The sequence below is a fragment of the Acanthaster planci genome, linkage group LG01 (assembly GCF_054643075.1).
Source record: "Acanthaster planci isolate LZ-2023a linkage group LG01, COTS_SCS, whole genome shotgun sequence".
In the NCBI taxonomy this organism is placed as follows: Eukaryota; Metazoa; Echinodermata; class Asteroidea; order Valvatida; family Acanthasteridae; genus Acanthaster; species Acanthaster planci.
Genome location: NC_141777.1, coordinates 13,089,547 through 13,116,246, shown reverse-complemented (window position 1 = coordinate 13,116,246; position 26,700 = coordinate 13,089,547). Strand labels below are relative to the sequence as shown.

General features: G+C 41.5%; 1 protein-coding gene across 6 annotated transcripts in view; it reads right to left on the bottom strand.

Moving 5' to 3' along the window:
• The window catches only part of LOC110979451 (spectrin beta chain, non-erythrocytic 5-like), a 143,759-nt gene extending 119,857 nt beyond the window's left edge, over nucleotides 1-23,902 (bottom strand). For 3 of the 6 annotated variants that reach the window (XM_022235249.2, XM_022235247.2, XM_022235251.2), the window contains exons 1-13: nucleotides 23,486-23,820; nucleotides 22,305-22,444; nucleotides 17,906-18,073; nucleotides 16,989-17,102; nucleotides 15,682-15,752; nucleotides 15,010-15,090; nucleotides 6,936-7,051; nucleotides 6,281-6,393; nucleotides 5,145-5,332; nucleotides 4,194-4,419; nucleotides 2,579-2,713; nucleotides 2,075-2,296; nucleotides 531-739 (exon numbers count right to left, since the gene is read on the bottom strand). In XM_022235249.2, coding sequence (XP_022090941.2) covers nucleotides 531-739; nucleotides 2,075-2,296; nucleotides 2,579-2,713; nucleotides 4,194-4,419; nucleotides 5,145-5,332; nucleotides 6,281-6,393; nucleotides 6,936-7,051; nucleotides 15,010-15,090; nucleotides 15,682-15,752; nucleotides 16,989-17,102; nucleotides 17,906-18,073; nucleotides 22,305-22,436 — 1,775 coding nt within the window. In that variant the 5' untranslated portion in view covers nucleotides 22,437-22,444; nucleotides 23,486-23,820. Of the gene's footprint in view, nucleotides 1-530; nucleotides 740-2,074; nucleotides 2,297-2,578; nucleotides 2,714-4,193; nucleotides 4,420-5,144; nucleotides 5,333-6,280; nucleotides 6,394-6,935; nucleotides 7,052-15,009; nucleotides 15,091-15,681; nucleotides 15,753-16,988; nucleotides 17,103-17,905; nucleotides 18,074-22,304; nucleotides 22,445-23,427; nucleotides 23,822-23,849 lie in introns of those variants that run through there. The other 3 variants (XM_022235248.2, XM_087141951.1, XM_022235252.2) reach the window with 3 other exon arrangements.
• Between the last annotated feature and the right edge of the window lie 2,798 nt (nucleotides 23,903-26,700).

Here is a 26,700-nt window from a genome sequence, read left to right as displayed (position 1 = left end):
GCTCCTTTGTCCAATTTCAGGCACCCCAGCTATGCAAACAAACCCAAGGTACCTGGTACCAGGAACCCCAGCACCGAGTGGTCAAGGCAGGAGGTACATATATGTCAGTGTACCCTTGCCTGGTTTTCAGGCTGGGCAGAGCTGGCTCAATCACACACAATATCACGAGAACTACACGTACACATAACACGCACGGGTAATTTTGCCTTATACCAGTTCATTATTGGCCTACTTCTGGCCCTATATCCACAGTTAACTCAATAACAGTGCTTTCATGGCCTACTGATGGCCATGTGTCCACAGCTTCTCAAGATAAGTAGGTATATGGCCTATTACTGGCCTCTTTCCTACAGTATCTCAAACCAAGTGGCTACTTGACCTATTGTTGGCCATGTGTCCACACTAACTCAAAACCAGTGGCTACTTGACCTCTTACTGGCCATGTGACCCACAGTAACTCAGACCGCACACCGATATTTCTTTCCTGCATCTTTATTACAGTGCCACTCACAGACTCGCATTTTACTTACTGCTCGTAGGCCACATTGAGCAGAGCAACTCTCTTCTTGATGGTCTCGCTCTCTGAGTGGCTCTGGCTCAAGTAGATGTCAGCCTTCTGGTTGACCTGGCCCACCCGGTAGCCCTGGGAGTTGATCTGGGTCTCGGTCAGGGCATGTCTCTGGAGGAGGTCCTCCACCCCCAGGAGATGCTTGCCGCAATTCCCAGACTGCAGACCCACCTGCAAGAGGGAGAGGAGAACAGTAGAAAAAGTGCTATGAGGAACACCAAAGGCAGTGTTCATTTGTAAATGGTAAAACATTTTGTGGCAATTTTCTCTTCCCAAAAAATAAATTACTTAGCAAAAGAGAAGTGCGCACGGCCCAACCGTGGTGGGAATTCCTAGGGGCAGCGTGTTCTCTACAGCCCAGGGGGTGTGTCCGTTTGTGGAAAGCATATCCACACTTGCAGGCAACCCTATCAGACAGACAACTAGCACGTAAGGCAGAGACTAACCTATCTCATCTGTTTATTCAATAAAAATGTAAGGACGTACATGTACCTCCTAAACTGTGACCTCAGTTACCTAAGGAAGCAATAGGACCTTCGCTGATGACCCAAAATAACTACTCCACAATTTATCTGTTTATTTTCCTCCTTAAAATATCTGGACTTGCCTTAACTTAATAGATCAGAGAAGTGTCTGGATGGAAATAACACTAATTCTTACTTACAGTTCGGAAAGCTCAATCGTCTTGCCCAGCGCACAGTAACCCACATCAAAATAAGCATAATGGCAAATGACCCAGTCTAAAAATTCACCTAGCATCTTTGAATAACATGCTCTAATTTGGGCACCAAAAACAGCATCAGTGTGATTGATTTTGTGATTTTGAATGGAATGTGAATCTGGCTCCTTATCATGAATATGTATAAGACACAGTGACACTGATGCTTCAAACAGTGAACTAACTGCAATGACTCACTGCACAGTTCTATCACTGGATTTTAATCAGATATACAAGCCCGGCAGGCTTGGCAGTCAAGGGGTATTGCACAGACTTCATGGCTCAAGGCTGAGAGCCATATTTTAAAGGCGTTTTTGCTCTTTAAGATCAGTATAAAACCCCTGCTAATGAAAACATTCTCATCCAAGAGGCCCGCCATGCATGGAGCTGATTCAAAGTTTCAATTCTTCAAGATGCTACAGCGAACACTTCCAATTTAAACCGAGACCAATGTCAAGGAGGGGCTTTGCTGTGCCAACATTCCCGGACAATCTACATTTTTGTGCTTTTACACAGGGACCAAAGCTTTGATGTTGCTACCAGTAACCACTGAAGCCCACAGAAGCAGAAATTGAATTACAATGTTCTTTGACAAAGATTGCCACCCATGATCACAAGCCTGAAGTACGCACACCACAGTGGACTTTTATAGGGCTTGATTCCTTTAACATCACTTTCATTTCACAGGAATTTAGTGGAACTAATGTACCAATCCCTTTCATTTGCATCATGTTTTTTATACTCCCCATAGAGGAAAAATAAAGCAAAGGTAATCTGAATCCGTTAACCTCAATTTCTTTCATCTCTGCTGTGACACTCTCAATCTCTCTAAACATGCCCATCAGGTCGGTGAAGCCGTGCAACACCTGCTGTCGCCTGGCCAGCAGGTCAATCAACTTTTGCCAGTCCCGGGCAATCTTTCGTTCCTTCTGGCTGACCGCCTGGCCTGTGTGGTGGTTCCCCCCAACCAGCTCCTTGGCCATGCGGCTCAGGTCCTCAAAGCGGTCTTTCTGTGAGTTGAAACACCATCAAATCGTGATTTATTAGCTAGCACTTGATGTATGGTACCTCTTTCTACTTCCTTGTTTATAAGTTATACCCAATGGCAAAAAAATAATAAATTTTGATTCAGTGTAAACAAACCTCATCATTGATGTATAAAGTGAATGAAATGCCTGGTGGTCTGGTCAATCCTCTCTCCAAACCAAATCCTTGTAGGAAACAGGAAAGTTTGGTCTTTTGTTTGGTGCATCTGTGCCATTAGACTGTGCTCTGATGTTTACCTAACTTACCCTGGCCATGACATCAGCCGTGATTGCTTCGTGCCTTTTGGTGGCCGCTTCCACAGCAAAGATGTTGTTGCTGGGAATCACGCTTTCCTTCAGCACACTGGTCATGTCAGCCAACCACGACTCACGAAGTAAGGCCTGGATCAGATTAAAAGATGTTTGGATTGAAATCTCATGTCGGAGTCACATGGTGTAGATGAGTGAAGACTGTCCCGGAATTTTACAGCTCAGTTTTGTTAAAACTCTATCCATGCTTATCAGAAGCTAGGACTATCCAAAAATATGGAACGAATTGAAAGAAGGAATTGAGCTATACAATGTTTAAACTGTCTGGCCAATTCCCCACAGATAATATACTCCTTGATTAAAACAGTCCTTGCAGAAAGCATGAATAAATGATCTTGATTCAAAAAAGATTTCAAACTAGAATCCCAACAAGAATGTAATTATTTTCCAATAATTGGTGCTAGGGCAAGTTTTGCCAATTTAGGACTGTCTTTTGGTGCATCTGGATTGGAAGGCACAATTTTCTGCCTCCTTGCACTAGTGACCAGTTCCGATCTGAAAAACAAAAACCCTTTCCCTACTCTGGTTAAGGAATCCAAACACCTAGCATACAGTGAAAAGCTTCCAGATCAGAAACTGCACATTCCATTTCCCCTGAACGCACAATTACATGTGCAAGTGTGCACTATGGATGAATTCTACAAAGGTATTTTTTCACAAGCAGAAAATGTACACTTTTTATAGGATTGATATTTGCATATGTTGTAAATGTACCTGCACGTTGCGCAACATCCACAGTATATCATTTGGAATTCATTCTGTCTTATTTTATTATATTCTACAAACACAAATTCAAAGTGAATACACTCAGGAGAGCATCAAAGCTTCCCTGTGCAGGGAATGAATTGTTACTGCTCCAGTCATTTATTGCAGCTCGGTCTCTGCCTACTTCCTCGTATCAAAATATACTGTAAGTAGTAGCATTAACCATTTCCTGCCGGGTGCTTTTAAAAATGCAGTGCCTACATACGGGCTATTTTCAAGATTTTCCGTTTCCAAAATTCTTTAAAAATTCACAATTTCATTAAATGGACAATTACACCCACATGAATGACTGTCTGGTGGCTGCTCTAATCTGACAGGCAACCTTCATTGACACCAACGTATTTCAGCCAGGCCTGCGGCCCAGTAAAGAGAGCCCAAAATTGTGAGGTGTTGCATAATTTCCTTTGTTCCCAGTGAATGCTAGTGGCATCTTTTCAATCGAGGCTGGATTAGCATGCAGCGGTACTGTATCGCTCACCAATGGGGAGCGGGAGCACTTTTGTCCACGGTGCTAATCTGCTTTTGTCCACGGTGCTAAGCCGCAAGCAGGCAATCCCGAAAACAGTGGTATACCGTTTCAAAACAATGACGGATTACCTCCGATAAATGCAAGCTGAAAAATTATAGCAATTCCCAGCTGTGGGTGTTTCCGAGTATGGTCTTTTGTTACGAAGCCCAGCTCTTTTGTCCGATTTCGGGCACCCCGGCAATGTGTGCAAACCCAAGGTACCCGAAACTGAGTTCCCCAGCAGCATATGGTTAAGACTGTCTCAATCCTAGACCTCACCTTGCGGGCAAACTTTTCAGCCAACCTCTCCAGCCTCTCCTGTCGGATCAGCTCCTCCCTAAGGGCAATGCCCCGGTCATGCTCGGCCTGCTCGAGCTTGCCCCAGCAACGTTCCACATCGCTAACCAGCTTGCCCTCCGGTGGCATGTATTGCCGAAGGTGGCAGGACTGGACCAGGGCCTGGATGTTGAAGATCGCCACCTCTATGTTGGCCCACTCAGCATACCTACATGTACCGAAAGACTATTCAGTCATTTAAACCATATTGCTAGAAATGTACCGAGAAAATTAGCTGTAATCAGACATATATAAAAAGTACATGTGCCTATTTCCATGGTTACAAAGTGCTCAAGGCGATGTTGAAGCCCATCACAAGTTCCTTCAAGTCCATTACAAATCATCCAGTCTTAAACCACGTCACTCGCTTTTAAGTGCTGTGACAAAAGCACTATTGTCATTGTTTGCTCTTGTACTGAAAGCTGGCCTTGTGAAAGACTTGGGACATGACTTGAGAAAGGACTTGTGATGAACTCCACTGAAACTCTGCTCTAAGGAAATGCAAGCAAAATCTAAGTGTGAATTACAACTGAAAGAAATTGGATAAGTACATCATTAGGATCATAATGCTTCACCACAGTAAAGAAAATATAGACATCAAACGTTTAATAACAAATCCACATAAATTCCTCTCATTGACAAAGCATTGGCATGGCCAGTTAAATATAGTATAACCCGCTACTCCTGTAGAATTCGGCAAATCCTGAGACCGGATTTTCTAAAAAATGTCGAGCTATTTGATGCACAATCTCCATGGAAGACAGAAGAGACGTGGCCAATATTGATGAATTGAAGGATTTAGCTCAAGTTTATATTTCATCACAAAAGCTATTTGATATCTGGATATTTTGATTGGACTACACGTGCGCATGTATCTTACGCACAAAACCTTACTTTGGGGGTTTCTCTACAGTTCTGTACTCTTTGAAAGTCTGCATGAGTGCCTGAATGCCATCAAGGGAGTTGGGGAACTTGTGGTCGGCCAGCTGTCGGATCTTGGCTTCGATCCATTCCAGGAGTTGAGACACCATCAGCTCATAGTCCTTGCGCATTTTGTCCACATCCATCAGCTGGCTTACAATCTACAGAAATAAACAGAAATAGTTGCACTATCCGCCCTGAGCTGCAGTGCACCTCCAATTGGCAAAAGAAAGACAGGTGGTTACAAGCGAGTTCTTGCACGTGTTCTGCGTGTACGCAAAGACCACACGTGCCGCAATAAATTACTTATGCGTACTCAGCGTGCTCTGCATCAAACGCGCATAATACTTGCGTGCCTCATGGCACACCTATGCGGTGAGTACCTAAAAAAACGTGCCCTCTTCTGTTCCACTCGGAGTGAAGAGGAAACAATGCAGGAGTACTTGCTCAGCAAAACAAACCCACAATTCTACACCACCGGTGAAATTTTACAGAATTTTTACATACAGTACGTTTACATCAGGATATTAAACTTGAACAATTTTGGCTTTTTATTTTGCAGGTACATATACCGGTACATGTACTTCGGAAACTGGCTGATCAGCCTTCCGACCTTTGACCTGCCAGACACTGTACTGGCTCATATACTGAGCTACAGTAACCGGCCCATTGATGAAGTCCCACAACAGAAGCAAAGTGTTGGGACATGGATGATGAGGCAGGAGAATCTGGCCGTCAGTCATCTATTTACTTTTCAGCATGGGTGTATGGCTGAGATTCCATAAGGTGTGACTCCCAATTCACTGCTAACAGGTAGTCATGGAGAGACCATCCCAGAAGCAAATTATGAGAAAAGAGTTGACAGCATTTTGTGATGTCATTGACTTGAACAGCATTTTTTAAATCATTCATTATTTTTATGATTATTATTAAACAGTGCTCCTTTGCAAAATGCTTGACGTTTTGTGGGAACACTTACGAATGATGTTGCAACATTTCAGTATGAATCCCACAACACCGTTCAGGATGTGTACAAACCCGAGTTGGAGACCAGCCTAATGCACACCTAATACAGGCGAAGTGGAGCAACAGACTGCCTTGGAACTCACTTTGGCTATTCGTTTTCCTCCCGTCTTCTCTGTTTTCATTTTGGCAAAGTAGTGGTAGTATGAAGCCACGTATGTCATGATAGATTTCTCATCAGGTTTCTCTACATCTACATCTGTGGAAATTCAGAGCAAAGTACAATAATTGGGGAATGGCCCATAAAGTTGCAAGGAACTGCAGATATAATGCACTAATTTTATGTTTGTTTTTAATCCTTTCTTACATATGGTAAACTAATGCCTTGGAATTTAAAGTCTGAAGTAAGAACTGAAAGGGTTTCAGACATGAAAAGAACACATTGTAAAGTCAGCCAGGTGCGATTTGACGTTTTTTCTTAATGAAGAACGGCAGACTTGCTAAAGATCCAGTCACAAAGCAACAACCTCTTGCAAAACATTGATTTTCAAGACATCATGGTGACCAAGAATTTTTTTTCTTAGATTTTGGGTAACGATACAGGTTTAAAGGACACCCCACAATTATGCACATGTACGTGTGAAAGAATCTGCATGTACATCAGGACAAATATAAAAGCAAAAATGAAACTCGTAACTACCTGATTCAACAGAAATGCTGATCAGGAAGAGAAGTTCCAGAAACCTATTTTTATGTTACTGTTGATGCTTGGGTGCCTGCCTCTTTTGCCAAATTACTTACCCTCAGCATCCAGGAGGTCAGGGATACCCAGCTGCTCCTTAGCCACCGTGAAGGCCATGTTAAGATTTTGTTCATTACTCCTCTGCACTAGACCCTCAAAAGACACAAGCTCCGGTCTCCAATGCAAACAGAAAACAAGGAAAAGAATGATAGAAACAGTGGGTTTATTTGTATGTGTATTCTACACAAGATGAGCTAAACAGGAAACACGTGCTTTCCTTTGGAAAAATTCTACCAAAACAAACTAAACATGGGTGTGACTAGAATGGGGTATGGGGGGTTTGGGCGGGCACTTTCATCCGAAAGGCAAATTTTGTGGTGAAACAGGGCAGAGCACTTATACGCCAAAAACTGACGACTCAATATCAGTGGACAAGGGTTTATTTGAAGCATATCCAAGTAAATTTGTCATTTTCATCACCATCATCTTTTCCATTTCTTTTTCCTGTTTTTTTTTGTTTTGTTTTGTTTAGTTTTCCTTTTATTCTAGGAAGGGGGCAAGTGGCCCCTTGCACCCTCCTCCTCCCCTGAGACACTCACAAATCGTCACAGGAGAAAATCTTTTGATTCCGTGTTCACAATGCAAAGTGAGCACTGGGTATGCAATTAAATGCATAATTACGCAGGATTAAATGAACAGTTTTTCACCAACTCTTTTTTCACGGTCAATTACCAAAGCCAAATTTACCCAACTTGTGCCTACTCAGTAAGGATGTGGCAATGAATAGCAGGTCAGCCAAGATCAAAGGCTGAGAGCTACACATGGATATGGGAGGGATGAATGTACAAACTATCTACATGTATATCAAATAATTAAAAATACTCTGTGACTTTATTTGACAGGTCTCTGCTTAACAAAGTAAAATCTGATAAAATAGCAGATCTCCATGTGCTCATCACAATTCAAGAATACGTTGTAACTCACAGGCAGGTAGAAATATAGATTATAAATTATATATAAATTGAGAAATATACTATAGCCAGTAACATGAAAACGTAACCTTTCAATTTTTACTTTTCACAGCAAAGGGGCTCTTGAGGTTTCACTTTTCATGTACATGCACAGGTTTCTTGTGGTTTGATATCCTTTTACATATGACACACAAGACATGACAACCTTGGAACACTTATCTTTCACATTCATTTTCAAAGCAATGTTTACTTTCAAAGTTGTGTGAACAAGTAGTTCCTTGTTCAGTTTTTACTGTCACGTCTAGCACGTGCATGTTCTGCCACGTAGGCAAGTCACAACACTTTCATACATGTTACTTCTCCACTAATACGGGGCTTTGATACAACCTCGTATCTTACCGTACATGCGTACTGTGAGGACTCCTGACATGGTTAAAAAATAAAGCTGGAGGTTTTTCCTTTTTATTCCTGAATCAAAACTAATGTCAGATGCTGAAATACAGGAATGCGCTACGACTGACAGATGTGCAGTAACCCCTAACTTCCTTAACCTTTTTACCAGAAACCTGCCCAAAGCTTCCAAAGCCCCCACTTTTCAGGAAACCAGTATGGCACACTTTTTACATTTAACTTGGAAGGAGCATTAGGCCCCGTGTAAAAAGTCCAGTGGTTTTCCTTTCTCAATCCTGCAAAATCCTACTGAAGTTCTGCACGGATTGTGAAGGAAAAGGTTGGTTTCAAATCAATGAGCAGGAGCAGAGTCATCCTGAGAATAATTGGCACTGCAATACGCTGTAACACAACATGGTAAAGGAAATTGGGCAAAGTTTGATCAAGCTGCCAAAAAGTGTTTCACGATTTTCAGAGTACACGTTATGACACATGTACATGTATCATCTGCACATCTCGTCCGCAGACTGGGTGACATCCATGTGTAATATTTAATTATATATGTACTACAAAGACTGGCATTCCTGCACTTTCCTCTCGAGAATGTGTGGGGCAGGGCATTGCATATGGGGCACAACATACATGTACATCAGCCCTCTTAAACAGTGTACTGAACAGAGCCCACTTACACTCGGGCTGCATCGGAAAGAACTGGTTGTGGCTGGCAATAACACTTGTATCATTGGCAAGGCTGAGGGCCTAGGCCATTAGCTTCTGTAGTGGTCTACATTACTACATGTACTAGCTTCCGGCCAAACCTTTTCAATGCTGCTTATTAAAATCATTTGACACCACACAGCACCCAACCAGTTCTGGTTTGTCTGAGCATATGTATGTATAAAACAGCAACGAGCCAGACATCAAACCATAGGCCTACACCAAGTCAATAATGGTGGATGTGCTGAGCTGCAATGTTGAATTCCCCACGTGTACATGTCCAGTGGTGTGCGGTTACCTGGTGTGCACTGTTTATGCTGTTACAAAGTCACTTTACAATCAAATGGACAACAAAACTAACAAAACCAAATCTGGGGAAAACACTGGAATAAATTAACAGCCAGGATTAAGGAATCTGTAATGGACACATAAATTGAGGGTTTTAAGAATATACATGAACATGTACAATTCCCATAACAATAAATGTTTTAAATTACAACATAAATAGCAGCCAATACATGTAAATCTGAGAATTTACACATGTACATGTAGGTGTTGGCATAAGCAGGTACTCTCCAGTACAGGACTTGGAATCCATAACATTAGTCTGCTGAAGGAAAACTTCAGAAGTGGCAAAGTTCTTGTCAAGTTCTGGTCATCTTGCTGGGACACCTCAGACACTGGGAGCTAGATGAGATGCACAACTGGTGGAAATGGTCAAATTGGTTGACTGCTAGACGGCTATGAAAGAGTGTGACATCAGTCGGGATGGCTAACACCAAGAAAGAGCCAAGTCAGCAGTCGGTCCAACAGCCACAGCGGAAAGAGCTGTGCCAGAAATGATGACGGCAGACAGGGCACTGCTACATGAACACGATACAGCAGGCCATCAACAGTGCCTGATGCCAGATGAGATGGGACAGAACGAGATGGTGCAGCCCCCTCAAAGATACAGGAAGTGTCCCACCACCACGTGTCAGCAAACTGAAGCTAAAATTCCCTTCAGGGGTGAAATTCTGACCCTTTTAATCGTCTGATAGGACATTCCAGCTTCCATTATAGTCGTCACAAACATGTTTGGACCTGGTTGCTAGTGTAATTCCCACTAAGAAGCAGGAAAAAGAAAAGGCTCTCATTACACACCAATACATGTGCACAATGTGTTTACTCGAATGATCTCTTAACACACGTACATAAAGATCATTATCAGAAACATGTAAACAAATGAAATATCTCAAATTCACGTCTACATATTCAGTGGTATTGTGACATGATTTCCAATTGACCCAGTCTAGGTTTCACTTTTTGGGGAAATTTACCTCCACTCTTTTGGGACGTCTCCCAACTTTTAAAACCCTAACCTCTGCTTCAGCCCTTAGAGTTTGATGAGCAATCTAGAGGCTCAGCCAGGGACATAAGGTCATTTTGGCAAATATGTCCGGTGCTATTGATTGGCAACTGATTGGATTGACTCTGCCCTTGGACATATATGTAACAACAAATAGTAACGAAACAGCCTGCATCGGCCAAGATCAATGGGGCTGATTTCATATTTTTGGTTTTCAGTTCTCAAGCATTATTTTATTTACACAACTGAATTCAAATTATGCTCATATGATCAAAACAAGAGCATTCCAATTATGATCCCCCCACACCGACAGCTGCAGTCTCCACTCCCACTCAAGTGACATCACTGAAATTATCCCAAATACCCATGGACTACTGGTGCCTGCTGGGGTATTTGGATCCCATTCAACAAAATACCAGGTACCCAGCACTAGCCTTGCCCGCGCGACAACACCAACTACCCAAGGACGCTCGGTCACAGCGGAGAGTGCAGCGCCTGCTAAGTTCACATAGTCTATGCTTGCTTTTAGCGGGCACCGTGGCTCATGTGCCCGCTTCCCAGTAGTCCATGCATGCCCAGCATCAATGTCCAGCCCCAACTTGTACATCGAGTGCGCTTCACAAGTTTTTATTTCAGCTAATACCCAATGAAGATTTCCCATAAAATTCCCCTAATGTTTTTATTTTGCGCAAAGTTTGCTCATAATTTTCTTGAACATTTCTAAGTTTGTTTTTTTGGCAAGTTCTATTCAAATCCCCTTTCTGCATGTAATGATATATATAAACAGCCCCTTAAACCTTCCCATGAAAACTATCTTTCCAAACTAATCCTCCCCACAATTATAAAATAAACAGACACAAGAAAAACACAAGACCAATTTCTCACTTTTCTTCTTCTCTTGACGACTTGTCATTTCTTTTTCTTTTTTCTCTCTTCTCATATTTACAATCATTTTATCTTTCTTCAATTTTATTCAAAAAAAGGAACCTTCCAGAAAAAAAAAAAAAGAGAGTAGTTGCATTACACGATGTCTTCAAATAAGTGGAAACTGTTGTAAAAAACTTGGCCAAAAAAAGGAAAGAAAATGGAGAGTAGTTGCATTACACGATGTCTTGACACAGGAGAAAATTCTTGTGAAAAATTTGCCAAAATTGTACATGAATAAATAAGTGATTCAAGTATGATAACCTTAAAGGATTTTGCCTCAAAATTCACATACTACTTCTTGGAATACAGGAAACTTTACATAAATAAGCAATTGATTCAAGTGTGATAAACCTTGAAACAAGGAGCTGCGTAAAGTGGAACTTGGGATAATTTCACACATCAATTTGGTCACTTTTCTTTTACCATTTCTAGAACAAACATCATAAAATTACATCATCATGTACCATTTCATTTATGATGTCTTGAAACACAGGAAACTTTACACAAATAAGCAATTATTCAAGTGTGATATTCCTTGAAACAAGGAACAGCGCAAAGTGGCACTTCACAAATTTCACACATCACTTTGGTCTCTTTTCTTTTGCTATTTCTAGGACAAACATCACACCATCTGTATAATCTAGCTCGTTTTCCAGTTGGGGGAATTTTTACAGCAAAATGTCTTCCTATCAGTCTACCTGGACCAGGAAGACAGGTTGGTCTACCTCTAGATCAATACACTGGCAAATTTGGTGAATGTGACTCTGAAGTTTCACTCACCAACATGTGTCTAAATGTCAAAAAACTGGCAGTGCCACCAATTTCCTTATACACAAGATAAGAGTTTACAAGAGCAACATCAAGCAAAGAAAAGAACAGTTTCTTATGCCATTTGATTGATTTTCTGACTGAACGGTGTGACAATGCCAGCTGGTCTGCAATGTCCACACCCTTCATCCCCTCGTTGTAGTCGAGTACACACTTGGGTTTCTCCAAAACGATGCCGTCACGGTTCCGCTTGCCGGTGTCGGCCATCTCGGCTGTGTGCATCGTGGACAGCATACGGACATCTTTTTTGTCTCGCCAGACCAAGGCGAGCAAGCCTTTGTCACTGGAGCGGTGAACAACATCCCCTCTCTCAAGTTTCAAGGAGCACAAGTCCTTGGGCATGCCTTGACGATTTTGTATTACCGTCCCAACAGCGTTGGTCTTCTGGTCGTGTAGTTTCAGGTACAGTTCTGGGCTGCTGAACCAGTTGTCCAGGAAAATGGTGTACCCTTTGCCAAGAAGATCGATTTTCGTACTTGCCAGTCTAGCAATCTGGTCTTGACCAGTGTAAATCTTGAAGTTCCAGGTGTATCCAGCGGCAACCCCCATGCTCTGGCAGACTCGATACACCTTGATGCCAAACCTCGCACGCTTCTTGGGGTTGTACTGCTTGAACTTCAGTCTCCCTTTGAATTTCCAAAGGGACTCGTCGGTAGTAATCTTGATGGACGGAATGTAGACGGACTTGAACTTCTCGGTCAATTCGTCTATCACCAGGGGAAGTTGTCATTAGCCGTCCATTGAATGGACAAATTCTTGACCTTCTTGGCAGGCCTCGCTAACGGTGGTTGCCCGTTAGAATTGCTGTCACTAGTTTCATTTTCTGAACTATGTTCAGATTCCGACATGAAATCTGAACCACTAGTCGCGGTCAAAGTTTCCTCGTCGCTGGAAGACATCATGTAATGCAAGTGAAGGGCTGGGAAGTGGCCAGGCAAATATATACCCAGCGCCACAGAAAACGCTGCTTTTCGACGAAACAAATAACCAATTACACTGAACAATGGCCCGTCTATACCCCGAGTGCATGGTGCTGCTGTGTTCCCAGCCAAGCAGGGCCTTAAACAATGGTGCGCACATCATGTCAATGGCCTGCATTCATCACGCTCTGGGCCCACACAAAATGGGAGATTACCCAGGGTATTCAAGCAAAGACAAAGGGGTGTTTAGATGAAAAAAAAAAACAAAAGTATCAGGGGATCAACGAACTCTCTTGGTTGCCCCAGATTTCCATTCAATGCAAAGGTCCCAGTAATTACAGGTGTACACTGAATAAAAGTTACAGGTGTGGTATGCGGCTGCAGCCGCTTCCCGGTTACTAGACTTTGCTCCAGATGCGGCTCTTGCCGCTTCCAGACACGAAGTGGTTAAGAGAATACAAATGTCAATACTTATCTTTCCTGTATAAACAGAGCAAGAAGATGGAAAAACCAGTTTATTGCTACCACGCACAAATTGTCCTGGATTCAAAAAAGGCACTTGTGATACACTTTCTGAGAGTTTTAACTACATTTAAGTGTTTTTATTTATTTTTAGCTGAGGAAATTGAATGAATGAAATCACTTATGCTGTGTACAATAAAATAAATATAAGGATTATTTATACAAAGAAATATATAATACAAGACCAATGAACTTGGCACTTGGTACTAAGATTAGGAAACAGGAAATACCAAAGATCAAGGGGACATGAACAAATTTTTAGGGATCAAGGTGTTGTCTCAAAGAGTTTAAATACATTTATTCATAATTATAATACAACAAAACCTACTGAATTTATCATCAAGCTTTAAGTTCTTATTAAGAAATTGGTCATCCAACAAGTGTTGTTCATTCAAATACTATATTGTAAAATTTTCTGCAGCTCCTGGCTACACATACCAAAGCCATGCCCCACTAGAGACTACAGTCAACTAGTTCCATGCACAAAAATACAAGCCTCAAAAGAAACTCTGAGCAATTTCGAAAAGAGTGAATTCGGCTTAGACTGCAGTTTCACTGGTTCAAGTCAAAGCTTGAACATGTGGTTTCGAACGCTGCTTCAAAATGGATGGATCTGGCAAAACCAAAGTCGAAGCCAATCCACTCATTTCAAAATGCTCTTTGCGCTATTCCGTTTTAATATAACAAAGGAAGATCGGGGTTGACTCCGTTGCTCAACAGCAGATCTTTGCATCCATCTCAATGGCCTCAAGGTAGAATTTCTGGTACTTCATCTGGCAGACAAGCTTCATCAAGAAAGGCTTTGATCAAACATCGTAAATTGTTCGCAGTACCCGCTGCTACATCTGACTCGCATCAGCCAGCCGACCCTGGCAAGTTCAGTGGTTGAGTGGTTAAGACGTCTGCACCAGAAAGTAGGAGGTCGTGGGTTCGAGTCCCACCCGGATCAAGCTTGCGTTTTTTTCCACAAGTTCTCAGATGTACACACTGAGCATTCAGTAGCAAGTTTTTACTGGAGTGTGTTTGGTTTCAAAATTTGCATATAAACGACCAAAATAATGACACAAGACACAGGTTTGGATGTTTATTGAACACTGAAGACATTATGAAGCCAAACAGGAGAATTGAAAATAACACGGTCGGTGTGTAAACACTTTTTCAAATATACATTACAGGTACATGTATACAGGGAATGGAGGCAGCACGTAAACAGCACAGAATACAAAAACGTTGTCCCATTGTGGTATCTGACAGTGCCACAGAGCATAGTACTAATTATTAACCCTAACCCGCCCAAGGGTTGCTGGCCCTAACCTTCCCCATGGGACTTTGTGCACAGAGGCTGTTGGACTTCGTTTTTCTGAGGTATGCCAAACCCAATGCAAAAGCCAACTGTTATGGGCCTACCAGACCTATCCCCGCAGAATTAAACACTTTACTACTGTTTAATTCTGTGCGGTTGGGGAAGGTTAGGGTTAAAGAAAAGAAGGGTTAATTGATGTGCACGTACCTGTGGACATGAATTAATGCATTGAAAGCTAGTCCATTCCTCCAGCTGGTCGTGAAGTTGTGGATGTTGACACCACGATACCTGTCATTCAGAGTCAGAATATTAACAAGTACAAGATCACCTTGTATTTCTGTTACCCTCAGCCCATGAGGATCATTCTACATGTATAAAGTTGAGGTCCAATTTTTTCATGTCCTTGCACATCTGACATATGATTTTGTAGGTTTAGAAAACAATTTGTTTTTTTTATTTCCATGAGTGATTAAGTAATGCAAGTTACATGCAAATGAAGCCAATATCTAAGATACATGCATTTCCATGTCACATTACACAGGCATGACAGGGTGTGGCAGGGACACAATCATTTCAAACATTTATATGACCAAAATACATTATATTCAGTTGGTGTATATGGTAGTCATGATACCCTCCATGCGTAACATCTATTGAGTATTCACATATGGTACACGTACGTGAACACAAGTATCTGCTTCAATTTTGTGCAAACAGCATACGCATCTCAACAAGAGACACAACTGCAGCCGCTGTTAGGTCTGTGCAGGCCAAATTTACTGTGCAGCACCGACTCCAACAAATATGGTAGACTGTCGCCTATGCACATCAACAAAAAAGTCACGCGACTTGTATGCTTTAGAAAGACACGATCCTCACCCTGTCGTTTTTCTCTGACACCACAGCAACAAGGCCTCCTTTGCTGACCGTTTCTCTGTGCTGCCTTCGTCCTGAATGAGCAATAGAACCAACAAAAAAAGACAAAACAAGAGATTAGAGGCCAGAGCAGACTCCTCAAGTTGCAGGAAGTGGAAAGAGGGATCCAGGAGCTTGGGCCATGTGGCGAAGGCCTTGAGCTTTCCAAGGATGACACTCTTCAGCTTCTCTTATCCAGAAATAAGCCACACTGCAGCATAACAATGGATCGTCTTAATGTAATTACAGTAAAATCTCATTACCGCAAAATTCTGGGGAATGGACAACAAATTTGAGTTATCCAAAATTCGCGTTAAAAGAAGGTCCCGATTTCTTTTTAAGTTAAGTCATTATTACGATGAGTATCATAACATGTACCTATACGCTGACACACAATTACCGTAAATCTCCCTACGATGACTTCTGAAATGACATTGTGGTTATTTTATACTTTGGAACCACAAGGTTTGTTCATAGAAAGACATTTTTGCGGAGGAATTTTGTTGTCAATCGGCTGATAAATAACACATTACACGGACTGTAAATCATTTAAGCTGTGTACCTTTGTGTGGCAAATCTTTCTTTTGTGTTGTGCATGTGTGACGCATTGTGGTGGTCCCATTTCTGATACCGCACTGCAACGCAGCGTGGCGTGTGTGGCATACCCAAAGATCTCCAATACATTGCCGCAGCCACTGCAAAGAGCCATCAGTTGGCCTGCCAACGCACTGGCTACAATCAGCCCACAGTAACAATTGGGCCAATTCCTTCAAGTCGCATTTTACGGTCACAGTGTGGTTTACGTCTAGATCGATCATCATTGCAGCGCGCTTGTAAGTGTTCCGGTGTGAAAAGACGAAGTGTGCATGTCAGAAATGATTCATAACTAGACCCGCGCTCTGTTTACACTTTCTGGATGTATTTTGGCGGTAGCTTCTTTTGGATCTGCTACACAAAAACTTCGAGGTAAATGAATCTGGCAACGTGAGCAGTTCGAGTTACGGATATGTTTTGTACATAGAAGCCTATTCTTTCGGCGGGAATTAATTATTCTTCGAGTTAAGCGGAGTTTCGAATTAACCGACTTTTGAGTTATCGAGACATATAAACAATCCCATAATGATGCCAACAAGGTCAATAATGTTTGTCACTGAATGAATGTCTCGTGAAGTAATTCTGCAATGCTGACAAAGAGGATATGTGTAAATGCATGGGTAGATTTGATTAATTAATAAGCAAAATAGCAGTTGTGAGCAAAATCAAGCAGCTACCTCAATTTGTATGTCTTGAATCTGGAAACGAAGGATGATGGTCCACATCAGGCCTAACGTCAGCCGTGGGTTGCCATCCACGATATCCTCAGATCCAATGCTCTCCAGCCGCACCTTATGAGCAAAAAATACACACGCAACCAGAAGTGAAAGAAAATGCAACGTGATCTGAAACCTTTCAGTGCAGTCAGCCACCGCAGGCCAACCTGTACCTCACACATACATAACATTACTGTTTCTGTGGACATTGCATGGTCAGCGTGTCTAGATTTACGTGTAACTTTCAGCCTACACGTTTTGCAACTAATAAACCCCACTTGAAATTATTGATCACAACTTGTACCAATGCTTCCGTTTATACAGCTTTACCTCAATGAATTTCGAGGAAACAAAGGTAAAAATACAAGGAACATTTCAGTTTACATCAACTTGCTCTGTGTACATAGTCATTCACTGAGAGGACGGTGAGGGCTTCTAGGTGTACACACAAGTATTATTTGGTTACTTTGACTGGTTAATGCTTCAATTCTTTTGGGGGAAGTGTTTCTACATGTATTAAATTGTAAACCCCTGTGATCAAGTGCTAGGGGACCACCTACCGTTTTTGTCTTAAAACCATCAACTCCAAAGTTCTACGCCAAATACCTTTGAAAACTGTGGGATAATACCGAAACCCCCTGATGTACACAGTTTAAAACATTTGTATGTACATGTAGATGACATGAACACTGTACGGGAGATTTGAGTAAAGGGCAATTTCTGATCATCCAAAGGCAGAACACTTTTCTAGTACTGGTGATTAAAACCGTGTATTTAGAAGGAAAAACTCTAATTGTAAGGGCCTAAAAGCTTTTCTGTCAATGAGCGCTTAACTTAAACACAGGGGAAGAACCTTAAAGACTGTTCACAGGGCTCACTTTTGAGGAGAGGAATGTCAGCGCTTTGCCAACATTTTCCATCTTCTGGACCCTGAGGGCGCCCTTGTTCGGCCGGCCCAGCTTCTCCCCTGAGATAATCTCAAGCAGCCGGAGGAGAACTTTGCCATCTTGCAGGTCCACAAAGAGATCCTTCACACGCAGATTGGCCTGTTGGCGAGGAGTTTTGGGTACGGTTATTTCAATGTGTTTGGGGTGGAAATCAGCATCTTCATCACAGTACGAAAGACTGAGATCTTAAATTTGGGGGGTGTTATGGTGACCCAAACCATTCACGTTTTAGCTTGGGTTACTGGTTCAGTCTACTAGCGATTTCCATTGTGCTTGTGTGACATCTATAGCCTGACCACACAAAACCAAAGGTTTCAAGAGTTGGTCCATCACTTGTCCGAAATGGCGGGAAATACATGTAAGAGCACAGCCTCCTGATGACGGACAGTGCATACTGTTTGAAACGTTGAATACCTTCCGGTTCATATCAGAGCCACACGTGCTCACAACACAGATATTTTACATGGTGCTACTGCAAACCAATCACACTTGCTTGCCACCTTCACCATGAAAAACGTCAATCTCACAATGAATATTATTAATCTTCAAAACAAGTGTATTTCGTATCTTCCAATTTTGTTGGGAGATACAAAATGGGTACTTTCATCCAGAATGTGAGAGAGCAGGAGCGGTAAAGAACTTGCAAATGATGTGTGAAAATGTAAACTGTGAACAACATGTACATGTAAGTTGTCTACTTCTTTGCAGTACTTTGTCTCTGTTGGATGACGTTACTTTCTGGTTCAGCCTTTTTGTGGGACACCTCATTGGTTTCTGGTTAGGAGTCACCAAAACTATCTGAAAATTCCAACCTGGGGAGCAGCTCCCTGCAAACTGCACGTATTCATGTCCTGCACATGAATGTGAATGGAAATTAATTTTGCCAAAAAAAATAATTAAAAAAAAAGATCATGCAGTTAAGGCATCCTGTGGTATTTGTACATGTACCTGTATGTGACAAAACAATTTTGTTCTTCACTTGAACAAACTAGGCATCCCTTTTTCTTCAACAGCAAAACACTTCCAGTAAGTAATACATATACGGGCATCAGAAGAGAGGAAGGGAAGAGGGAAGGTGGTGGTGGGGTGGTTCAGTCCCATCGGCTCGGTCTCCTCCATCAGTCCATAAGTCCAGGTTGTGGGCAGCAACATGTAACCACCACTATTACATGTAAATAACTATAAATGACACTGGAATGGCTGAGTATAACCTGCAGAGACGTCCACTGTGAACATGTGCACACATGCCCTTGTTTATGGGCAGACAGGAATATTAGCTGTGTACATGTATGTAAGTGAAGGAACAGCCAGGCACAGAATGTACAGTGTATTAAATTCAAGACATTATTTATTCCAGCATCAGTAAAACTGTCGCAAACGTCCATCACCAATTAAAAAATGGTCATTCAGTTAACAGCTGGACAACAATAAGCGGGCTATTAAAAACCGCACCAACTGTACAAACATAAATCACGACAAAATATTATGAATATGATAGGATGTGGTAGCACAATACAAAAAGAAGCAGATAGTGCACAAGTTACGTACAAGCCCAACAGCACACACTTTATCCGCATGCTATACACACAGGACGATGTTTCATCTTCCCACTAGGCACTCATTTCATGTCAGTTTCATTTCATTTAGTTTATTTCATTCTTATCGTGGCCCAACAAGCCAAATTGCAACAAGGTTACAGATTCTAATTAAAAGTCATGTAAAATAATTTTTTAAAAAGTAAATCCAAAAATAACAAGCACAACCACATAAAACAATCATGATTATAATTATTATTTTGATTAAAAGAGTAACGCCGACTACAAACTTTGTGATTCATGGTAGTAAACAAATGAAGATTGGTTTTGCAAGGAGCTAGTGATCTCCACTTTTACTGGTGAAGTGAGAGTACTCCAATATTATTTATTAGGTAGGTGAGAAGGAACACTCATGGGGTTTGGTTATAACGGTTTAACACTAAGACTAACTAAAATTATGTAAAATACATTTATAGTACATCAAAAAAATATCGAGCACAAACACATTAATCACTAATCATAACAACTGAAACAAATAAACACTTAGACGTAATAAACACTCAACATGTCAGCCATGGTGAAACCGCAGTATACCGATATAACACATGGAAATAGTGTGAGATGGGGGGAAAGCAATGTCTGAAAAATCTCTGTTAAATGTGGCTGAACAAAACAGACTAAATACAAGTTTATCAAAGAACAAAGACCACTTTAGACAAACTATCTTTAACCCGTCACAGGCAACTTTATACCCAATTTAACACATGTAAATGTACATATTCTTTTTTTTTTATAAAACATGAACTATGAATATCTCCAAAGTTAATATGGGCAATGAAACTCGTACATGGGTAATTCCAGGAATTAGGGGTCCATTTTTTTCATGTCCCTGTCACATCTGGCATATGATTTTGTTACTTCAGAACGCATTTGTAATTTACAAGACTGATGAATTAATGCAAATTACCTGCCAAACAAATAGTAATAGTTTGAAATCAATTCCAGTGACATTTCCATGTCAAATAAATAAGGTCCGATGTACAATGTAACAGGAACACAATAATATCACACTTTTGGGCCCCTAATTTCTGGAATTGCCCACATACATGTGTACATTGTAAACCTAGACATGATTTAGGCTTCCATTTTAGTAGTACATGTATTTCGTGATGGTCTCTGTCACCTTCATGACCCTTCATTCCAACCCAACCCCAGAGAGCCCTTTTCACCATCTTGGCTGCTGGATAAAGCTATCTGAACCGGCATTGCTAGTGAAGTAGAGACATTGGTGGCATCCTCCTTGCTATGGCTGTCGTCTCCAGATGGTAAAGGAGATTGCTGAGCCAGTTGGGTCTTCAAAAGCGCAAATGGTTGCCATCAGAAACGGGAAGAGATTCGGAAGCTGGTTTTAGAAGTCCTTGTCATCAGATGGAATTCTTAATCTCATACATACTGCATGTGCCTGGAGACAGGTTACAGCCCACTGTCCCATCCACTTCGGGTACCTGCGGCGCAAATTTTCATTTCTGCCATCAGTCTCACCGCTAGCTCCAGTGGCTGCGAGAAGTTGTACCTCACCATCTGGAGATGACATACACGTACTGCAGATTCATGCATACATGTAGTTGTCTGGTCATGCTTGTAATTCACTAACTTCTTGTAACAACAGCTGAATTGTGGTGGTAGAGTGGTTTAGTTCTTACAGATTCATCTCCAACAATGAGTCGTGCACGTTTGGTATTCAGGGAGCAAGGTCGATTGGCATTCACACGAGCGCCGAAACCGCACATCTGCGACAGTCAGCGCCACAGTGTCTGTGTCTTACGACGTGTGAGATTTTGCGGGCTTTCACACAGTGCAGTGCCTAACTGACGTTCCTTGTTTCGCCACGATTGCATCGCTGGTACTTTGCTATGCTTTTAATGTTAGAATCATGCAGTACCTGTGATTTTCCCGCCATGCATTTGCAGGCAATGCGTTCTTCGCGGAATCTGATAGTTCATGTAGTTTATTGCATGTCCGTACGCCGTTCCATTCTGCTAGCCTACATGTACAAGTACATGTACATGCCAGATTTAGCAGCCCGATCAGAAGAAAGATGCAAAGACCTTCCATTTTTCGACATCACAATTTGGAGTAGCCAACCGCCATTTTTGAAGATGTCAACAAATGGGTGCCGATGCATAATGAGATTCAACTCAAAGGACCCTCGCAACGATCACACGCTCTACATTCACACGGCCGATCGTATTACACAAACTTCACATCGATGCAAAGTTTTGGAGGTCTCAATCGCCATGATGATCGCTCCTGAACTGGGCTATAACCATGCAATTTTCTGACAGAGGTCAACCTTCACAACGTGATTTCATAGCAAAAGACCTCTGTTATCGGCACTCGTGTGAAAAGGCCTCAAGTGAAGGAACAGTGAGACAGGACAAACAGTACAGTGCAACAAAGAACATCAGTTCAAGATAACACACTTTTATTCTGTCATCATTAACAGTTTCATGAATTCTGTCAATGTGTAAATAATAATGCAGAGGTGCAATAACCCACATTCAATCTGAATTCCTGGGATACGCAATCACAATTCCTGGAATATACAATGATCAAAGCAATAAATTTACACTCAATCATAACAAATTATTGAAGCAATCTTCTTTAGATCTTGATTACACAAATTTCCATCAACAAAGTTTTGATGACATAAAGACTCAATGGCTGACAACTGTGCATCTTCGACACCCGTTTCCAAGGAATTGACACTTTGAACACCACACAATAGGGCTTACCTTTTCCAAGAAAGAGTTGACCCATTTGGTGAAGGTTTTTTTCTGTATTTTGATCCGCTCTTCCTGTAAGGCCTGGATGCGACCTTTCTCAAAGGAGGAGGCAGCTTGAGCTGGAGACTGGGTGTTGGCCATCCTTTGTACTAAAAGCCAATGAAAAGTGAAAATGATTTAAAATTATATAATAAATATTTTTTAAATGAATCCTTGCAAAGAGGAAAAGCTGATATCTGTAGCATATTTTGCTCCTCTGATGAGTGAATGTGTTTGAAAACTTGAAGTCAATATCTCAGAATCATGGCGACCTTCATCAAATGCAGGAATATCTGTGCAAGAAATCAATGGTAAATTCTTTGAACTTTTAACTCACTGGTCCCTACATAGACCAAGACCACAATGTTGTTATTCTGTATACCACTTTTATTCTGATGCTAAGCAACATTGTACATCTAAATTATACGTACCGGGTACCAGTACACATCATGTCCACGTAACAAATACACTTCATTTTCATTTTAACATTTTTTGTACATGTACATGTAAGTATGCAATTGTCCACATTTAAAATATGAAAGGAAAACCAACACCCAAAACTTTTCTTTGTAATCACATGGGAAAACACTGGATTGTTTTGCAGGATTTCTGCTTTTAACTTCAAGCTCATGAATATGCAGGAAGCCCAAATGTACCAAAATAATATAAATCTTTGGGAAGTTACTTATACAGCAAGTTATACATCTCAATCCCCCTCCCCCACAAAAATTAACTCTGGATATGAGTGGAATGATCATGTTACCTGTTGGAAGCAAGGACAACACTCACGACAGAAAGTTCAGCTACGTGTAAAATTGTGACAAGTGATACTAAAATTCTCCACTTACAACTTCAATTACACTAAAAACTACATAACAATACAAATACTTTCATGTGACACACATTCTGAAAACTTGCACACATCATACTGCTGGCTCCCCCCTCCAATGAACAGCCTGCACAAATTTTCTAACGCCCGTAATCTTGATGAGACAAGTCCGACGTACAGAAGTAATATCAAGATAGCCCCACTAGTGTGGCACGGACTCTCACTCCCGCTCCACTAATGTTAAGATCGTTGACGCAAACGCACCGTTTTAATACCCTCCTGGCAACAGGTACGTAAAGTTAAGTTTGTATGATTTACAAACCTCTTCACTCGTCCTCCCCGACTCTTTGAAATAGCATATCACATTCTTCGATGAAAAGCTTGGTTTAGTCCCGAAATAAAACAGCACTTCATACCCAGAAAACGTACATGTACATGTATGTAAACACTCACGGTTCACACACGCAAGGCTACATGTGCGCGCACAGCAACACTTCTTCAGTTCAATATGGCCGTCAACCAAATTCTTCTGCAGCAACCCCTTTATTATGCAAATTAAGCCCAGGGAACGCTCCAACAGGTGTTTCGCCTACAATCGATACCCAAAGAATTGAAGGCCACATTGTCCCTCGCAAAAATTATAATTAATGCCCGGAAATGACAGCACATAGCTTGTTATCACTCACTTTATGCTACTGTGCGATTTACAGGAACTCTCGCTGCCATAGCAACGTAAAGCGTGAACTGACAGCATGGCAGTGGCATGCGGTGTGCATTCATGTTCAATCAACCGTGGACAAAATAATAATGGACCACTGTGCATACTCACATCGTGAATCATTCACGTATGTGATTGTTTTCAGAATTATTACGAATCTGTTAATGCAATAATAGCTCAATTTGTCCCTTTCATGAATTATTATTTCTTTCGAACCTGATTTCCGGGATATAAAGCAGAAGTCGATCGAGTAACTTCTACCGTGGATGAATAAATAAAACAAGACAAGAAGTGACCTTTGCTTGTATGGCTGCAAGGGCATTTTATTAGATCTGACTCTTTAAAAAACAAGGGTGATGAAAATTGGGTTGTATATTTTTAACTGAAATGTGAATAAAGGGGTCGAATTACCAACTTCAAGACTCGAATGCAGTTTAAAGATTTGGTACAAGTCCCAGAAACGTTTACAGTCACAGTGTATTTTAATTTGGAGAATTTTCATTCGAAAACAAAGAAAACGAAACAGCTATTCTGGACTAAGGTGAACAAGTAGAATTTTATCTCTACGCCAAGATCTTGTATTAACGAAGAAAGAGATGTTAAAATATTTTCTGTGCCTGCAAATTGAGAAGTGGCCCCTAATTTTAATGATGGATATCCACGTTTATTTTGGCTTTTAACCTGCATTGAAAAGTGAAAAATTATGTCGGTAGAGGGCGCCATTCTCCTTACGGAGACGTATATGTACATGTCTGGAGAAAGCCTCTTCCAGTCTTTTCCAGCACAGTCAGTGGAAAAATACATCGAGGGACACGTTCCTCTTGCAGTAGCGTTTTTTAATTTGTAACTTGCTTGTTTGTTATTTGCTTGTTTGTATTGGTTGGTTGTTGTTTTTTGGATTGTTTTGTTTAGTTTTGTTTTTTGTACTTGAAAGCGTCCACATAAACAGCACTCCAACATTTCTTAGGGGAAAGGATAATTTTACAGATGAAAAAATAGTCGGTTAAGTTCAGAAAAAAATCATTTTGCAGCCCCCCCCCCACATCTATGACATAGATATTGCCACTCTGCATAAAATGTTGCAATGCACTAGGAACAGTCTCTGAAAAATCTCTTAATTCCCTTTGCGTGCTTGATAAACTTATCCTTGACACATCCTTTAAGCTTCCAGTTGTAAAATTTAATTGTATTAATGAAATGAAATAATTACGGGCGGGACTAAATTAACTTAGCGTCTAGTTCTTGTTCCATCTCATGAGTGTACCCGTGCATTTTTGTTCAAGCTGTAAAAAAGGAAGTTGTAAATAAGGGGAAATAACAGCAAGAAAACAGCAGAATTTCGTCTCCGAGTTGTTTGTTTTGAGTGCAGAAAGATTCTCCTACCCATACGATTACTGCACTGCAGCTTCTCCCCCTCAACTGAGTATTATGAGTGCACTAAAGCTCACAGACTACAAGCAAACCGTGATGCAGTATCCCTCAGTTCATTGGTCGAGTGCACTAACTTACAATGTGCTGGAGCAGTGGTGTGGTAAACATTTTGATAGGGAAGGATCGTGAAAAGGGACATTCAGCATTTGTGGCGTTAGATAAAAAGTGGTGTCGGCCACTGGACCTCACTGAAATCGACAGGCGGCGGGAGGGAATGTTGACACCATATTTTAATGTCGACCTTTGTCAAAGCGGATAGTCTGTCAATTGTCGGATCTCGTCATGGTGACGAATAGGTCTATATGAGAAAAAGATGAAAACTAAAAAAAGCACTCCTGGGAAACATGGCATTATCGGCAAAACAGCACACCTGGCAAAACATTGTGGGGAAACCTTTGCGCTGCTTATGATTAATATTGCTCTGTGTATCCTCTTCCATCCGCAGCATTAAGTGTTTTGAGTGGACGTAGCTACACGTTATAGTTTTAGACGCGCGCTTGACTTTAGCCTCTCTCCGCCAACCGAATGTTTTGAGTGCTCACAGGCAGGGGCGTGAGCCAGGGTGAAATCTTTTGAGAGGCCGGGGAAACCTGGGGAATGCACACATTACTTGAAGGAGGCGCAGGAAGCAAATGTTTCAACTATAAAGACTATTCATGGGCTGAGTACGTTTCAAAATTTTAATTGGGAGAATGGCAACACGAAGGCCAGATTTCAGAGGGTGGGGGCACGTCACCCGCTCCTTGCCCCCTTCAGCCTATGGTGTTATTTATACATGTTTTCAGACCCCACACAGCAGTATACTCAACTGAAATGTCTCTTGCACTACCACCTGTATCATTGCCCTCTGCAAACAAACTTGCCCCACTATCCTACCAACGAGAAGTTGGGCTCAAACTGTCGCCCGATTGCGCGTCATATTCTATGATCGCTGAACCGTTGCGACACCAGACGAATATAATTATAACGCAATAAATTGCAGACAGCCGGCGTACGGTACCTACGAAGCAGTCCTCATGATTCTGATCGACAAGCTACCCGTATGTCTAGAAAGGAACAGTATGGGAAGCTATTCTACACCTAGGACATCACCAATAGGAGTTGGAGATCACGAGCGCTTGCTCAGACGTGCATAGGTGGTTAAACAACGGGGAAAAAATATCAAATCAGCTACTGTGGGTGAAAAGCCCGCGTACCAGAGCAAAATACATGTACAGGCTGCTGGGAATTCAGCCGTGACGCTATTGCGCTTGTGCAATGTAAAACAAGTGGTGGATGAGCCATATGGAATTTCGTCTGTTCTATATTTCACGTTTCTTTACACAACAATTGCTTGGATATCATCAGATGCAATGCCCGGAGGACTGCTACATAGTTACGTGGTCCAT